Here is a 19,072-nt window from a genome sequence, read left to right as displayed (position 1 = left end):
TCAGCATATTCATATTTTGATTGTTTAGTTGAATTTTAAAATAAATACTACATTGTAGAAATGGTGGGAACATGGGTGGGTTTGGAAACTGTTTACACATTAAGTAAGAAGTAATGAAAATTATATTAAGTAAATCTAACAAATATATGTATATTATATGATAAAGTACAGCTTTTACAAAAAATCCTTGTTTTTCCATTGTCTTCCTCTGCTGTATGCAATCTTCTCTCTCTCTCCTTTGACTCATGTAAAAAAAAAATTATTATTTTTCTTCAAAAATTTTAGTAGACACCTTGGTTCATCAGAGGTAAATGCAGAGAATATAAATTTCATCAATGAATGGAACAAATATAAACTGCTAATAAATAATACGATGTGCAATGGTTGCAGCAGAGAAAGCAAAGCTGCAAAATCACTGTGCACCTCTTTGAAAGAAGTACATTGCTTTCCTTATGTAGGCTGTGTTAAAACAGCATGTTCCCTTTATGCTCAATTCTACAAGGCTCTGAGCAACTTCTGGAGGTGCTGGGCACCTTCAACTCCCATTGCAATCCCATAGCTCAGCATCTTGCAGGACTAAGCCCTTTGAATAGAATGAATAAAAGCTGTGATCTTAGAAATGATTTTTTAAAAATACCAATTTTGTCCCCTAAAGATTGAAAATGAGTTCCAAGACATTGTATGGCCTTCTGCAGTGAGCTTCTCTTCTGCTGCCACTGCTTCAGAAAGTAGAGTACACGAAACTTCTGTGAGACGAAAAACAGAATATGGAACTGCTTCTGCTGTTACAGCTTACACCAACTCCTCTAAATATGGAAGCACAGAAGAGTTTTCCCCTCCTTCACCACCAAACATACTACAAGCGCTATCAGAAATGAAAGAGTTTTCCCAGTCCCCTGAACCATCCACCTCTCCAGCAAAGCCCACAGTCCCCAAAGATTTATATTCAAAGCAAAGAAATTTATATGAATTAAAACGTTTATACAAACATATTCACCCAGAATTAAGAAAGAATTTAGAAAAAGAATATTTTAATGAAGTTTCTGATATTGTATCTAGTAAGGTTGAAATAGGCAGCTCTGTGTTAGGAGATGTACAGCAAACTAGATGTGTCTTTGAAAACACTGATAATAGCTCTCAGAAGCGTATAAGCCCTGAGAGAGAATACCTAGAATGGGACGAGATCCTAAAAGGAGAGGTTCAGTCTATGAGATGGGTCTTTGAGAACCAGCCTTTGGATTCAATCAAAGATGAATCTCCTGAACTGAGCAACATTAAAAGCATTGCAGATCAAGAAATCATTACAGGTGGAGACGTAAAATATACTACCTGGATGTTTGAAACACAACCTATCGATGCACTGGGTACACATTCTTCAAACTCTTCAGAAAATACAGACAAAATTCCAGATTTAGCTAGAGGAGATGTCCGCACAGCCACGTGGATGTTTGAAACTCAGCCATTAGATTCAATGAATAAAATTCATCATGACAATGAACAAGATGAAACTTTCATTAAAGAAATTACTGGAGGTGATGTCAAAACTGTGAGATACATGTTTGAAACCCAGCATCTGGATAAACTTGGGCAGCTATACTCAGTGGATGAAGTTAACTTGCTGCAGCTCAAATCTGAGCTTAAAGAGATTAAAGGAGATGTGAAGAGAAGCATAAAGCATTTTGAAACTCAACCAATGTATGTTATTAAAGACAGCTTAGGTCAAATATTGGAGATTAAAACTGTTCACCGAGAAGACATTGAAAAAGGAGATGTTAGAACAGCACGTTGGATGTTTGAAACGCGGCCCTTAGATATGATTAACAAAGATTCTGTGGAAATTAATGTTGTTCGTGGAATCTCTGTGGAGGAAAGCATCAAAGGTGGTGTGCACAAGGCAAAGTGGGTGTTTGAAACACAACCTTTGGATACTATCAAGGAGGACTCAGAAGTATCTGTCGCTGAGAAGGAAGCTATTCTAGGAACTGATGTCTATAGAAAATGCTGGATTTTTGAGACTCAGCCTCTTGATACCCTAAAAGATAATGATGACACAACTCATCTGCCACCTGAAGAAATAATAGGAGGTGATGTAAGCACTACTAAACATTTATTTGAAACACTACCAATGGATGCTTTAAAGGATAGCCCAGATATCGGTAAGCTTCAAAAGGTGGTTGCCACTGAGGAAGAAAAAGGTGATGTGAGACATCAAAAATGGATTTTTGAGACTAAACCTCTTGAACAGATTAGAGAAGAAAGAAAGGAATTTATAACAACAGTGAAACTTGAAGAAGTTGACAGAGGAGATGTGAGTAGCTGCAAACATATATTTGAATCAAGCAATTTAAGTAAATATGATGAATCACATAAAATCCATGTGGAAGAAATAAGGAGAGGTACTGTAGAGTTGCATAAAGCTCTTTTTGAAACAACTCCATTATATGCAATTCAAGATAGTCTTGGGAAATATCATGAAGTTAAAACAATTCGACAAGAAGAAGTATTAAGAGGTGATGTAAGAAGCTGCAGGTGGCTGTTTGAAACAAGGCCTGTTGACCAATTTGATGAGAGCATTAAAAAAATCCAGATTATCAAAGGAATATCTTCACAAGAAGTAGAATCAGGTGATGTGAAAACAGCTAAATGGTTGTTTGAAACTCAGCCTCTTGATTCTATTAAACATTTTAGCAATATGGAAAGTGAAGAAAGTAAAACAGAACAGACTACAGATGTTATTAAAGGAGATGTCAAAATGTGTAGATGGCTGTTTGAAACTCAGCCAATGGAATCACTGTATGACAAGGTTGAGATAGTGACTGACAATGAAGAAGTACATAAAGGAGATGTCAAAACCTGTACTTGGCTCTTTGAAACCCAGCCGCTTGATGCAATAAAAGACGAATCAGAAACAAGAGTGAAATTACACACTGTGAATCAGGAGGATATTCAAGGAAGTGATGTCCGCACAGCATGTGTCCTTTTTGAGACAGAAAATCTAGAAAATATACAAGGAGAAGAAGAAAAGGAATTCAAACGAGTAGTGCAAATTGATATCCAGCCTGGGGATGTTTCCACCATGAAATATAAATTTGAAAATCAGTCACTAGATTCCATACATTTCAGTTCAGAGGAAGTTTTGGAAAAAATTAAAACTGTGCAAAGTGAAGATATACAGAAAGGAAATGTTCTGCATTGTCGATGGCTTTTTGAAAACCATTCTATTGATGCAATAAAAGAAAACCAAGAAGATGCTACATTAGTCAGAACTGTAACAGATATACATGGTGGGAATGTAAGAAAAGGCTGCTTTATATTTGAGACATTTTCTTTAGACCAGATTAAAGATGGATCTGCAGATACCACCACCAAGAAAACTGTTAGTGAAGAAATAACAAAGGGAGATGTGAAAAACTACAGAATGCTGTTTGAAACCCAGCCACTTTATGCAATTCAAGACAAAGAAGGGTATTATCATGAAGTGACAACAGTTAAGAAGGAAGAAGTGATTCATGGAGATGTACGTGGGACTAGGTGGTTGTTTGAAACAAAACCTTTAGGATCTATTAATGAATCAGATAATGTGTATGTTATTAGAGCTGTCACCCAGGAAGATATTCAGAAAGGAGATGTGAGCTCTGTCAGATACAGATTTGAAACACGACCACTGGACAGAATTTCGGATGATGAAAAATTAATTGTGCCAACTATTGACAGTGTCCAGGGTGGTGATGTGAAGGCCAACAAACAATTATTTGAGTCTGAAGGATTCAATAAAGGCATGTATGTAAGAACAGTAAGTGTCAGTGAAATCCAATGGGGCAATGTTAAAACTTCCACTTGGTTATTTGAAACACACACACTAGATGAGATTAGAGGAGAGGGATCAGAGTATAAAGATGTCAAGACAGTCACAAAGGAAGATGTGCAAGAAGGTGATGTTCAGCATGCTGTGTGGCTTTTTGAAAACCAGCCTTTAGATTCCATTAAGGAAACTGATGAAAGTGAAATAAAAATAACCAGGGAAAAAATTCCTCAGTCAGATGTAAAGACAACAACCTGGCTTTTTGAAACGACACCTTTCCATGAATTTAATGAAAATAAGGTTGAAAAGCAAGAAATTATAGGGAAAAGTATCAAAGAAACTTTAAAAGAACTTTACTCTCACAAAGTCATTGAGTATCATGGAATTATCCTTGAGGCAGATGAAATTGGAGATGTCAGAATGGCAAAATATAAACTAATGAATCAAGAGACTCCTGAAATACAAAAGGAAGAGATTATTAGAGGGGATCTAGGAAACATATTGAGGAACCTGTTATCCAAAAGAAGCATTACCAAAAGAGAAATTACAGTAAATGAAGATGAAAAGGGCAATGTCGATTTGACCAAAGCTCATTTATTGAACAAATCAACAGATGTTCATGTTGAAAAAGAAGAGATAGTGAGAGGTGATATACAGCAAGCTATAAAAAACCTATTTAGTCAGGATAGTTCTGTAAAACGAGGAATTTTAATTCAGGAAAATGAGAAAGGTGATATTAACATGACACTCTATTCTCTCCTTCACAAAAGAGCTGACAATAAAATCCAGCGTGATGAAGTGATAGGTGGTGATGTGAAACATACTATTCACAACCTTCTGTCTTCCACAATGAATAATGAACTATCCCAAAGAGCTAAAATAGATGATTCAGAGAGGGGAAACGTTCAGTTTTTCACAGCATGCATAGAATCCGGAGCTTTGGATTATCTGAAACTACTCCAGACAGGGTCAACTGAAACAATTACAACAAGGAAACAAGAGGAGGAGGAGGAGGAAATAATTGGTGGTGATGTAGAAGGCACAAAACTGTTACTAAAGAAACAGAAGTTTCAGACTCAACGTACAGTTAATGAAACTGACATCATCCCTGGAGATGTGACTAATGCAGTTAAAATTTTTATGACAGAACCACAAAATACATCTTGTAATGTAAACAAACAAGATATTATAAAAGATGATTTGAAAGCAACTTTAAATTCCCTCAGTCAGGCCATAAATCAGAGAACATTTATAGAAAAGGAAGAAATTATAAAAGCCGACATTCTCACAATACTGAAGTCTCTTAAAGAATTAGCCCATCAACTGAAAGAAACAGAGAAGCCTGATGTCATACCTGGTGATATTAAGCAGGCCATTGAGTCCCTTGAAAAAGAAATAACCACAAAAATTGAAGTCCTGAAACAAGAGGTTGTTCGAGGTGACCTTGAGTCAATATTAAGATCTTTAAAAGAAGCTCTGCAGTCTTTCAAGAATGTAGACACAGAAGGTGTAATCAGAGGAGATATTCAGACTGCTGGACAAAACATCCTAGAAGCCTCTGCGGAAAAGAAAATTGTACAACATCAAGTAAATGGTAAGGAAGATATAAAAAGCACCAGCCAGACACAGCATATAGCCCAGCACCAAAGTAACAGGTCACATAATCTACAAAAGAATGTTAAATCTGTCCATGAACATCATGAGGAAACACATGCTGAAAATGAGACTTTCCTCAAAGAAGGTGGACATGGTACCAGAAAGATCCATTTAGAACAAGAACAGAGCACTGAGTCTCTTGATGTAGATAAAAAACATATAAAGAGCTTATCTAATTCTCAACACATGATCATGAAAAAAGTGGATGAATCAATGGGTAAAAGCAGAGTCCAAGGCAATGTAAAAAAAGAAGCAAAACATGTGACCAGCCAGTCTTCTCTCTGTGGTAAAGTTAAGAGAGATGTGAGAACAGAGAAATCAGAGACATCTAGAGCTCTGAAAAAGGATAGCACCACAAGTAGTGTACAGTCCATAGAAAAAATAGCTGAAAAGAAACAGAATCTACTTCATGAGCATAAAGATAATGAATATTCCAACCTAAGCTATCAAAAGGAGACAAGACAAAAGGCAAAAATGTCAAATAATGTTGATAGTTCCAAATCCAGAACTACACGACAACCAATTAAAATGTCGTTTAGTGGGATTTCTAAGGCGACTGGCCATTTTCAAAAGCAAGTGATAAAGCAAGAAACAAAACAAGCTCAGCATTCTAGAGAGGTTTTTGCAGAGAATGAAATAGATGGTCAGCTGGGGCAAGCTGTAGTTTCCCTGACAGCAGAACAGAATATAAACAACAAACAAGAAGTAAAACTCGCACAGGACGCACTCAATAAATTTAAAGAAACTGAAAGGACTCAAAAGAGAGATGCTCATCAGCAAAATAAGAAATCTGTAGGACAGTTTATAGAAGAGACTAAAGTGGAACCTGCTAAGTCAGATTTCCAATTTGCAGTGAAAAATCCTCTAAATCCAGCCAAGAATGCTGTGAGGAAAGCTAAGTCAGAAATAGAGTCCTCATCTACTCCACCACCATCACCCCCTCCTCCTCCACCACCACCATCAGTAGCATCATCTGAAATTGAATTTCCTCTACCGCCTCCTCCACCTCTATTAATGATGCCATCTGATAGACGTATGTTTCCTTCACCTCCATCACCTATCGACAAGACCAAAGCTGAGTTTGATTTTTTTCCTCCTCCCCCACCACCAATAGATGACAAATCTGAAAGTGAGTTTCTGCCTGCTCTCCCTCTACCACCCCCACCCCCTCCCCTGGTGATTTTTCCTGTTTCTCAGCCAAAGCAAAAGAAAGAACATTTTCCAAAATATCCAGAACAGTTTGTGCCTGAGCCAGTGCAATTTAATGCCAGGGCCAAAACATCATCACGTAAACCAGCTGGAGTTCCATCGTCAAAGAAATTTCTCAAAATGGAACCTTCTAAGGAGCTAGACATTAACAAGTCTAAAATGCCTCCAAAAATTGAACCAATTGTTCTTCAGACATACAGAGAAATGGATATTACCACAGCAGCTGGAGAAAGCAAAAATTCCACAGCTCTAGTGAATGTGGTTAGCCATGAACAGAAACAGGAGACAACTCATACAAAAACAGAAGGGATAAAAAGGCCATCATCTGTTTCAGAAGTGATTAATCCTCCACTCAGAGCTCTGCAAGAGACACCACTGGCCAAGAAAAGAGTGGTCTTTCCTCTTAAAAGATCTCCTTCCCTTCCAGCAGAGCCAACACAAATAAAACCTAAACCTTATGTCAGAAAATTTAAAACCCCTTTAATGATTGCTGAAGAAAAATACAGACAGCAAAGGGAGGAGATGGAGAAAGTGCAAGTCAAAAGTTTTTGTCATGAGACTGTCAGAACAAACAGCGAGACTCGAGGAAGTCCAGTTCAAACAGAGTCAGAAAATTGTGTACCATTTAAAAAATCAAGCAAGCAGGATCAAACTCCTTTACAAGGTTCAGTTCCCTCTGTAATGCCACAAAAAACGACACCCTCTTATTCTGACTTTCAAGTCAGTTTAAAAGCAACAGGATCTCGAGGTAAACAACTGTTTGCATCATTAGTAGTATCATCAGCTACTGAGCAGCTTCAGAACATTTTAGAAACCTCAGCAGAAGATCACATTAGAAAAAAAGTACTGGAAGGTTCAAAGGATCTTCCAAAACATAATTTATCTTGTCAAATGGAACACATCCATCAAGAACATACTTTGCATAAGGCAGAGCAGCTGAAGACTGTGGAGCAGTTGCACATGTCCAAAAATAAAATTATCTCCCCTCATTTCAAAGTTAAAACTATCAAGCTTCCAATTGTAGATCAAACCTTACATGAAACACACAAAGATTCTGAGACACACAAAAAACAACAGGGAACTAATGTTCAAAATGTTGTCAAACAACAAAATCAGGAAAAACAGAGAGAAGACATAAGTACTAACACTAGGAAAAAACGAAGTGTTGCAAAAGAATATCACCAGAAGCACGTTGGTGGAAAGATGCTGAGGGAAAAACCACCTTTAGAACACATAGAGAATATGCAAGAAGTAAGCCAAAAAGATGCCAGTCAAGTGAAACAAAAATTAGTTAATGAGAAAGAAACAGAAAATGGAGAAATCAAGCATGAGAAAGTCTCAGTGGCTAAAGTAGTAAATGAAGGCGAGGTAGTAGTTTGTCCAAAAGAAGAAAAAGTACCAATTCCAGAAAAACAAGATCAGTTTAAGAATAAATCAACAGAGAAGGTAGTCAAGCAAAAGGTAATTGATACACATCATGACTCACAGACTCAAATTGTTGAGCAAAAGAATGTGTGTGTTTCTGAAAATAAAGTTCAAAATAAAAAGTTATCCCAGCAATATAATAGTTTACAAGAAAGCAAATGTGCCAAAGACAAGGGCATACAACTAAAACAGGTTCTTCCAAAGAAAACAGATCCAAAACAAGAGATTACACAGAACAAACTTCTATTTTCTCCTCCATCAAAAGGATCACAGCTGAACAATGAAAAATTTGCAGTCGATATATTAGAATCCTTAAGGAAACGGGAGGAACTGCAGCAAGTTTTGTCTAGAGTGAAACAGTTTGAAGCTGAGCCAAATAAAAATGGTATGAAAGCATTTCAGACATTTTTAAATAATATCCCGGTATGGCTTATAGACCAAGAAAGAAAGAAAAATATAGTTAAGATTGCAACAGAAAATAATTTAGAAAGGATGAAAGAAGAGCTATCAGATATTAAAGATCAAGCAGTCAAAATACTAGCCTCATGTGAAGACACGATCCAGACAGCTATGATGTCCACAAAAACAGTGAAATCCAAAAATGACTCTGTTCGTTCTGGAGGCTTGTCACAGAAAATATCAAAAATCAGCATTGGCTCCAACAGAAGAGATTCACACCAAATGAAAGAAGTTATAAAAGAAGAATCAGTGCACCGTGAAATTGTACAGCAGTACAGTGGAATCAAACAAACAGAATTCAGAACTTCTTCTCCAGTATTAAGAATGCGATCGCCATCACCTACTTATATAACAATTGAATCTAAACGGACAGAATCTCCTCTGAAGGAAGCACTCTCTTCACCTGCCAGCCAAAGAAAAAGTACTCCTATTCCTCCCCCACCACGCAGATCTGCAACACCAACATCTACAATTCGAAGGCCAGCCTCTTCCCCGTCTCCTCCAAGGAGCCGTTCTGAACAACTGGCCAAATTGAAAGGCACTACAGCAAAGCTATCTCAAGGAGTAACACAACACTGGTCAGTAACATCAGTTCCAGTTGTAGAAAAAAAATCAGAGATTGTTAAATCTCCTGTAACTCTTCGTAGACAAATTAAAATTGAAACACATGCTATGATGGAGCCTTCATCCTCAGAAACTATACATGAATCTCAAGTAACTGCTGGTACAGTAAAGAACATAAAAGAAACACGTGAAGAAAATAGAAAAGCAGAGAAAAACAACAACAAAGCGCACCAAGATCCAGTAAACATTCCAGAATACTTAAAGCCACATACAGTAAGTTTTAAAGTCCCTAAGATTGACCAGTCAGGGCTTACTTGTAAATTTGAAGCATCTGAGCAAATAAGACATACAAAAAAGGAACCAGTCACTGTAGTTGAAAGAGTAGACTATGAGAGTGTAGATGAAATGGATTTGTTATTAGGGAAATCAGAGGACAATCCAGGATTTGATGTGAAATCAGAGAAAAGAGTTTTTGAAAGGGGTGGAATGAATAGCAAAATAAAACAAGACAGACACACATTTAGCAAGGATGAATTTGGACTGACATCTCTGGAGAATCAAAAGCGAAAAGATACCTTACGAAACTCTCCTTATAAGCAGCCAAGAGACCCAAAGGAAGGTATATCTTATCAACGACAGCAATGTGAAGATAAAGAGCACTCATTTGAACCCCTGGTTTGCTTGGAAGCAACATATCATACCGACCATGCTTCTGGTCTGGATAGATTTGCCAACACAGTCACTGAATCAAGGATTGCCACCTCTACATCACAAAGTGCTGATGGGAGGCAGTCAGGATTTGGCTTCAAGCATGCACCTCCAACATATGAAGATGTAATCTCAGGACACATTTTGGATATTTCTGCTGCTGATTCACCCGAAGAACTACTAAGGAATTTTCAGAACACATGGCAGGAAAGTGAAAGAGTGTTTAATAATCTTGGCTACGCAGTCTCAGATACTTCTGAAGCTGAAGTGAGAAGTAGCTTCCACCAGGAATCAGCATTTATCAGTGGTAAATAAGCATGCAAAGTGTGAAGAAACCTTAACAACTGTTTAAAAAAAAAGATTCAACCTCAGTATATTGGGCAATTAATGAAAAGTGTGTTTATAATCACAGAACAAAGTAACATAAAAACTAACAAGCTTTTCCTCACTTTTGCTCTCTCTTTTTCTCTCAGCAATCTTTAATCATTTTCCCTTTCCAAATGCTTTAAGTGATGTGCTGAGTATGTGACTAACAAATACTGATATGTTGAGTTTTGAGGACTTTCTTGCCAAGGTAAATATTGCATTTGAATTAATATTGGAACAAAAATACGTATAGAATGCATTTCATTTCTTACAGCAACAAATAGCTGGCATTGTGCTTTTAACTGAGATAAACAGTTAAGTGACTGCTGTGTTTGCATGCAATCCAACATAGCAATAATGGTATAACAATCTGCATGTTTTATATGCATCTGTTCTAAGTTTGCTAAATCACAAAACTTGAATTTGAACAAAATGAGTTTTGTTTAGGGTAGGTTTTAATTAAATGTGTGCAAAAGTAAAGAAGTTGTTTACAAAATCTAATGTAAAACTTTTGCCATTTCATGTTGGTTGAATTCATACCCTGAAATTTTATCTTGCATTGAAATATACAAAAATGCAAAATGTCACTTTCACTTCTGTCCACTGTTCTGAGGGAAATATCCCCTTCCTCTCTCCTCTCTCTCTCCGGGCCCTGCCACTGAGAGACACTTCCTTCTCCCACAGAGGCCTGGGTCCCCATGGCTTCAGTGCTCCATCCAGGCCTGGGAGAATGAATCAAAAATGCCTTCACTGCACAGTTAATTTGGGTCTTACTTGTATGCCCAAGAGTACCCTTCTCTACCACCCACACAGAAAAATCACTGACCCAAATTTGGAGCTGCTTTAAGTTAATTATATTATATTGCAGTGGAGTTGGTCACACCCACATGAGGCTACCCATGGTGCTCAGACAGGATACCTGCCTCCTGGGTTAACTGCACAATGAAGACATAGCCTTAGTACACTCACTGTCTCTAACTTAGGTATATATTTCTAAGGCATAGGGTATATCTATGTGTGTGATCACTTGGTGTGATTCCCAGCTCGAGGAGGCATACCCAGGCTAGCTCTGATTGAGCTAGTGTGCTGAAAACAAGAGTATAGCTACAGCAGCGTGAGTGGTGGGAGGGGCATCTTGGACCAGTACATGCTTGGGGCAGCTAGCCCCTCCCACCACTCATGTTGCCACTCATGCTATCTCTATTTTTAACCTGCTAGCTCAGAGCTAGCATGGAAATGTCTCCTGAGCTGGGAATTGCACAGCCCAGATCCACATGTGTACATCCCTCAGACAGTCAGGGAACCTGTCAAAATGCTGTGTGAATTCAACCACCTGCCTTCCCCTCAGGCTAACAACAGGAAACCAAATCCAGACTGTACTACGAAGAGTGCCTTGACATTTTCAGGGACATGAGTACAAAGATAACTTCACAATCAACATTGATTAGTCTATTCACTTATGGGGGGAAAATTTTGCATTCAGGTAATTTCTAAGCAAATTTTGAAGATTTTTAATTTCTCCTTGGATGTTTTGCACAGCTCTAGGAGATACAGGCACAGTTGTATAGTCTACACTGCTGTTCTGTCTTGATTTATGAATTGCTATAAAATCAGTACTAGCAGGCAAATACAAATAATATAACATTAGAGCGGGCCACATTCTCTGCTGGTGTAAATGGGTGCAGAACTCGGATGATAATGGAGCAGCAATATTTACATCAGCAGAGAATTTAGCCCACTCTAATGCTGTATTATTTGTATTTGCCTGTTAAAATGGATTTCATGCATGTTATGGCAATTCATAAATCAAGACAAAATAGCACTGTAGCTTTCTCAAGCCAAGCAGATTGTCTGTTATCTTCCTCTCTTCTTGCCCCTCACCTTCCTGAAATAAACTTTCTATTGGTGCTTTGTACTTTGGAGTATAGCTAGTTTCCTTTACAATCAGTTATGCTTCATAAAAGAAGGGATTTGATATAATTAGCTAATATCAGTATTGTAGCTAATTCTCTCTTGCAAATTAACTGAACAGAATACTAGCCATGAAAATGAAAACTGTAAAAAGCTCAAATAATTATATCCTATCATATTTGCAACATATGTGCATGTAGTTTTCAGGTTAATGCAGTAATGGAGTTCCTTGATTTGCTTTTGGCATAATTAAGCAGAGCTTTCAAATCACAGTTTCAAACATTCACCTTCTGCGTATATAACTTTAAATGACATTGCAGATTCAAAGAGGTGGGTTCTGTATAAATATACTCAATCCAACTTAACATTCCTTTTTATGATACCATCTCACTTTAAGAAAAAAATGTTTATTACATGCAAAGGGCAAAATTCTGCTTGGCTTCCTGAAGTGAAGTCCTATTAAAATTCATGAAACTACTCACCTGAAAAAGTGAACAGGTTTTTGCTTTCAAAGTATTACAATTAGTTGAATTATATTTTATCCCTAAAATCTGTAGATTACTTATCAATTCGTGGATCAGCTGACAAAAATCGGCATTGCAACTTTCCATATAAACCATTCATTTTCTGCATGGACTGATAAAGTGACATCTTTTAGAAATAAATTCTAACACATGGCTGAGGACCGATATATGACCTTTATAAAATATTGTTTCTAGAAACTGCAACTTCAGGAAAAGGAAACATGCATACTTTGTCAAAAGAAAGTTTATCCAATGGAATGTCTAGTTGTCGACAAGCAAATCTTTCATAAATCATGTTTCCGATGTCACCACTGTGGCAGTAAATTAAGGTAAGGAGGAACTACCAATTCATTCACAGGTGCAAGTACTGCTGTAACTGGCAACCGTGTTCCTATCAATGACAACCAGCCTATAGAGCTTTGGATCAGAGGTCAAGAGACCTGGGAGCTCTTCCAGGCAAGGATTATAGATCTGACAATGTACTTCTAAAGTCAATAGAAATTTTTCCCTTTACTTCACTGGGGGCAGGATTCAGGCCTAGGTAAACATGCATATGAATAAATCCTGTCATCCAGGAAAAGGACCGAGGTGTGCTAATAGAGAAGTGTAGAGAAGCTTGGACGGTACTGCATGTTTTCCACTTCTTCTGTAGGAAAATAAAGAGGACTTCAGTGGTTGTCATATACACTAGCAACTGTCATGAACTTTAAAAAAGCATAAAGGAAGTGCTAGGGATCATTCCTCTTGGCAGCCTATACTTTCATTAAGTTTAGTCCATTTACTGTAAAATGTTTCTGTAGCTGTAGGAAATACTCATCCATTTATATAGTTTAATTATTATTTTTATAATATAAAAGTGAGGTTCTTGTTACCAACATTTTTAGATTTTATAGGAATTTACAATACATAAGGTTTCAAATACTAAAGATCCTTTTTTTGGTGAGACCAATGCATTAAAATTAAAAATAAATGTTATTGTTTCTTTGCTAAAATATACATAAAGATATCTATAGCTACTGTAATTTTTGAGTACTTATCAGGTCAACTAAAACTGAATATTCTTGGTGTATTTATTCTTGGTAGATCTATAGATGCTATCAAACAAATTTTCTTCCATTTGACAGCTTGGGAAATTATGCATCTCTCCATGGACAATCATACTGTAAACCCCATTTTAAGCAACTTTTCAAGTCTAAAGGAAACTATGATGAAGGTTTTGGACACAAGCAACACAAGGAATTATGGAGTTCCAAAGACCAAACAAGCTCAGTTGGCAATGTTCATGCTGAAGAGGTAAATCTAAGTAATGAGACACCTATCGAATCTAAGCCTAATACAGAAATTGAACCAGACGTGCATTCAGATATTCAGTATGTGCATTCTGAAACTCTGGATGACAATTTGAAAAGATCTACAGAAAGAGGCAAATTAAAGATTACCTGGCCTCCTTCTATAGATCATGTTATACCCCAAAAAACATTTTCTGTTGAAGAGGAGGTTAAAATGAATAAGCCAAAGTGGCCCCCGGAAGGTTTTGCACAAGAAGCCTCCAGAACATACACAAATACACCTCTGGGTGAGGTTCATGATAAAAATGAACCTCAGGTAGAAAATACCCATAGTGATCTCAGAGAGAAAGAGGAACAAAAGAAAGATGACGTTGACTCACAACAAAATCAACAGTCATCTTTTAGTTCTATGTCTGAGAGAGAAGAAGTTATAAATTTCAATGTAGCAAAGACAACTGAAGTAGGCAGTAAGGAAATAGATGAAAAAAATGAGAATGTGGAAGATAAGATGAATGAAACAGAAGGATCAGAGAATAGAGAGGATAGTGGAAAGGAACACAGTGTTGTTGTGCAGAGTGCTGAGAAGCAGCAAGATGAAAAAATTAATGAATCAGATGGTGTAGAAGTTTTACAAGTTACTAACATTGATAAGGAGACAATACTAGATAATCATAAAGAGTTTAATATGAATAACAATAATAATAGTTATACAACTTTTTCACACTTGAACATTTGTAGACAGGAAACCTCTCTCTCAGTTATACCTAATCCAGTAACAAAATTAAGCCATGCAAATCACACCATGTTTGAATATGCTTTTGAAAAGCTAGAAAATCAACCAAGAAATGCAGAACTACTTGGTATACCTGAATTTCAAGAGAGCTCTTCTAGAGATGTTGTAAACATTGCACTTGAGAAACAAAACTCCAAAGATAAAGTTACCTCATATAGTCTTGTTCAAATTAATACAAATGCCACTTGTAAAAAATCTTGTATTAGCAACGTATTAGTTTTAAAGGAAACCACTAATACAGCTTTTCCTTTTGATACCAAGTTGTTAAGCGTTGAGAAAAAATCAAAAAATGACAATAGCTTAAATACTACTTTATGTGATAATGTGAAAACACCTTCCTTTCCTGAAAAAGATGACATGTTCTTAGATTTAGGTCTGTTAGATTCTGTAGACATAACTAAAACTGCTTCCAGTCCATATTCAAAAGAACATGGGAATTCTGATATGGAACTACATGATATCAATATCTGTCAAGAAGGTGAAATAACGGAAGTGTCAGCAAATGGCACAAGCACAAGTTTAGATTTACTGAGCTCAAGATATATAGCTGTTCCATCATCTCAAGGAGATAAAGTCAAGTCTGATTATCTCACTGTAGAAGAGCAAATCAAAAGAAATAGATGCTATGATGATTATGAATGAAACAAATGATCAGCTAAAATTGTCAGAAATAAAATATTATTTATGTCTACAATTAGTGGGTTAGGCATTTCTGTAATCCAGTTATTCTATGGCACTTCTTAAGGAACTTAATATACAGAGATTATATATGTATGTGTATTTGTATTATATATCACCAATTATTCATATTTTATTTTTGCTTACATTATCTTTCAGTCAATGGAGAGGCAAAAATATGATTTTTTTTCAGTTCAGGATGCAAATGATTTTTATTTCTACAATTCTGTATGCTGCAGGCAATATTTTAAAATATGACTATCCTGCTGATACATGCATTAATTCAACATTGTTCTTTATCATTTGTAATGAACTAAGAAGTAATGCACCTGGTGTGCAGAAGAATAAGGAAAAATATTTCTACAATTTTTTTTCGTGTATTGTTATTTCTATAGGTAAATAAGCTGTTTCTCCATGATAAATTATGTAAATTTTTCTTGTTAGCTTTTATTAGAAAAGTATTTTTCTAGCAACATCATGAAATACTTGGTTTGAAATGGAATAATAATAAAATAGGGGCTACAACCAGTGGGCAAATAATAACGGATATTATATCATTTTGCTGTCTCTCTGAAATTATCATGTCCCTTTGGAGCACTGAGATGTTTACTGTGCATGACAGCAAAAAGTAAGGTGTGTAAAAATGTAGGAAATGACATGAAGAAGAACATCACATGTAGAATTGGGACAATATTCAAGATGCAGGAAAATGGGAGTAAAATAGAGGTTATTTTTTTCTTCAAAAATAATTTTAGATAAATGAGCTTCTCAGTTTTAGATTTAAAATTGTACAATCTTATTCAGATTTAGCACTTTTTATCCTTAACACTTTTATGGCATAGTATGTTTTTGCTATCTTAACATCATTCTAGCTTGCATGAAACAGCAACACATCATTTAACTGTTGACAATGCATAATAAAAAGCACTTTATAAAATCTATCTCTTGACTATTTTTTACATCTACTTTTTCTAAAACAATTGTGAAATATTCAAACTGTAATAATTTTAGCTTAGGAAGATATTTGTCACAGTGAATGTGCAAAAATCTCTGTGTAGGGAAACCCAAATACGGTGTTCAAAACTGTCTATTTCTGCAAGCACTGATCCACATATTCCCTTCTGCTATGCAATCGTGGGGATCACTTGGAGTAATTTACAAGTAGAACAGGTAGCCAGTTTCTTTCAATAATTACAAATGTTTGAGCAGCATACTCCCACCACGAAACTATCATGCAGGCATAGCGGCACAGGATATCTCCAGGAGTACAGTACATTGCCCAAACATGGGGCTGTGATTGTGTGTGGGTTGGAGGAGTCTCCCATCCAAAGTTGTATATCATATATGTCTTTCACTACCCCAAACTATGCTCATGAAATGTAAGAAATCGTTTTCAAGTGTAATTATATTGCTGCATGAAAGGCAGGTACTATGGTGGTAGGTGGCCTTATAAAAACTTTGATAGATGGAAGTAGCCTGTGGACCATGCTGTAGGGCCAAACCACTGACAGGGAACTATAGGCACAGGGCCAGCTCCAGGCACCCGCTTAGCAAGCAGGTGCTTGGGGCGGCCACTTCAGAAAGGAGTGGCATGTCCAGCTATTCAGCAGCAATTCGGCGGAGGGTCCCTCACTCCCGGTCGGAGCGAAGGACCTCCCACTGAATTGCCACAGATCGCAATTGCGGCTTTTTTTTGGCTGCTTGGGGCAGCAAAACCCCTGGAGCCAGTCCTGTATAGGCAACACAGTAAGGAAGCAAGCCATACATCTAAGTTGAAATCCTGGTTCCATTCAAGTCAATGGCAAAACTCCCATTGACTTCAATGGAGCCTGGATTTCCTCCGGAGGTGAGAAGCATGGAGCTGCTGTGGACACCCTGTGATTTAGAAGATGGCGTCAGACATTACAGAATCTCAACCTACAAAGATTTTAGGTCATATCTATTGCTCTTCAACAGGCAGCCCAGTGCACCTAATTGACAGGATGATGTGGTGCTACCTACGTATTTTCACAGCTCTTTCCAAGTAGATTTTCACCTTCCAGATGTTTTTCCATGGGAGAGAATATATAAGCCATGCGGTTTGTTTATTTCTATTCCCAAAATCTTCTTAATACACTTTTACTACTTGTGGGCCATTTCCTGAATTTCTAACTCAGTTTCTACTCAGGCAAACTCTTGTAGAGTCAATTTCATTAAAGTTTGCTCGAGAAAAAACTGAATAAGGATTTAGCCATGTCAAATTTTCAAATGCCTTTAGCAGAATATTTTGAAATTCTGTTGTGATTATATAAACTATAAAAAATAAAATATTTGTAAATTTGTCTTCTGCAAAACTAATGATTTTGTACAAACAATTTAAATACACTTTCCTGAAAGGTCCCCTGTCTCAGTGAGGTGGGTAATGTTTGATCTGACCAAAAGGGGAAGGACAACCCTGGGAGTCCTGAGAGGAGCCGGGGGGGGGGGGGAATTAGAGGGTCAAGTTCAGTTGTTTGCAGAGCTGGATTTACTTTTTGTGGGCCCGGTGCCAAACATATTTGTGGGCCCCCCTGGGGAATGATTGTAAAAGGGGTGGGGGTAAAAGCACAGTGGGGCAGGAGCTAGGGGTGGTCCCTGGAGCAAAGGAGATGTCAGGGGTAAACTGCAAGCGCAGCAGGGCTCAGGAGGGGGTAAACAGGAGCCCCTGCCCCTGCCCACATAGAGCGGGTACCTACCTGGTTCTAGCCCATTCTTTTTTGTCTCTCTCTGCACTGAGCTGTCCCTCCTCCCACAGCAGCAGGACAGGTTCTCTTCCAGCCCTCTGAGGTGGGTGTTGAGAGTGGGAGGAGCGGAGGCTAATGTGGTTCCTCCTATAGCCGGACATTTAGTTAAGCAGACACTCAGGCCCTGTTTTTTATTGGAGTTTCCAGTCTAAAACTGGATACCTGGCAACAGGGCTGCCGGAAAAGCCTGAGGGGGGGAGCGAGGCAAGCAATCGTTTTTTAAAAGTAAGAGGGCTAAGCCTTAAGGGGAGGAGGGGGCAAGTGGTTGGTGGGCTAGGGAGTGGAGAGGAGCTAATGGGCAGGGCCATGTCTGCTGTACTGCCCAGGTAGGTTGGAGACTGTGGGGATCAGCTGACACAGACAAGTACTGCTGTTCTTTTTGCGGATTCAGACTAACACGGTTGCTACTCTGAAACCTATAAGAATTTATATAATTCTGGGAAAGATACCATTGATACTAATCTGTGTATAATTCTAAAGGATTTGCAGATCCTCACAGTTCTTCTGGGGTCTGATTCAAAGCTCACAGAAAGTCTCTCATTGACTTCAACAGCCTGAAGATCTGGCCCTTAAAGAATAGCAAATGGTGAGAAGTGTCTATCTCACTGAGACAGCTGGAGAAGGGTATTTCATGTCTAACAGCTGGAGCAAGTCTAGTCTTGGCTGGTTTGAAATCAGACTACATTTTTTTCCCAGTTGAAAATGTTTCTCCTATTTCCTATGTTTTGTCACAAAAAAGAATCATATAAAGTATAAGTATGTTGAGCAACAGAGGGCGTTTTTAATATGGTGTTTAGAAACATGCACATTACTGTTCAAAATGTACAAAACACAAGAAAACTGAGTAAGGCTGTAAAAAAAGTCTGAGAGCTTCTGATCACAAAACACTCAAGCTTTGCTCTTATTCTGATTCATCTGTACCAATC

At 37.5% G+C, this 19,072-nt stretch overlaps 1 protein-coding gene across 2 annotated transcripts in view; it reads left to right on the top strand.

The window, feature by feature from the left end:
- The window catches only part of XIRP2 (xin actin binding repeat containing 2), a 168,801-nt gene extending 154,966 nt beyond the window's left edge, over positions 1-13,835 (top strand). For both annotated transcript variants that reach the window (XM_030579997.1, XM_030579998.1), the window contains 3 exons: positions 656-10,130; positions 12,820-12,953; positions 13,749-13,835. In XM_030579997.1, the coding sequence (XP_030435857.1) occupies positions 656-10,130; positions 12,820-12,914 (9,570 nt within the window). In that variant the 3' untranslated portion in view covers positions 12,915-12,953; positions 13,749-13,835. The remainder of the gene's footprint in view (positions 1-655; positions 10,131-12,819; positions 12,954-13,748) is intronic.
- The last annotated feature ends 5,237 nt before the right edge of the window (positions 13,836-19,072 follow it).

Source organism: Gopherus evgoodei, chromosome 11 (assembly GCF_007399415.2).
Source record: "Gopherus evgoodei ecotype Sinaloan lineage chromosome 11, rGopEvg1_v1.p, whole genome shotgun sequence".
Taxonomy (NCBI): Eukaryota; Metazoa; Chordata; order Testudines; family Testudinidae; genus Gopherus; species Gopherus evgoodei.
Note: the sequence above shows the minus strand (reverse complement) of the source record. Positions and strands in the feature narration are given on the sequence as shown.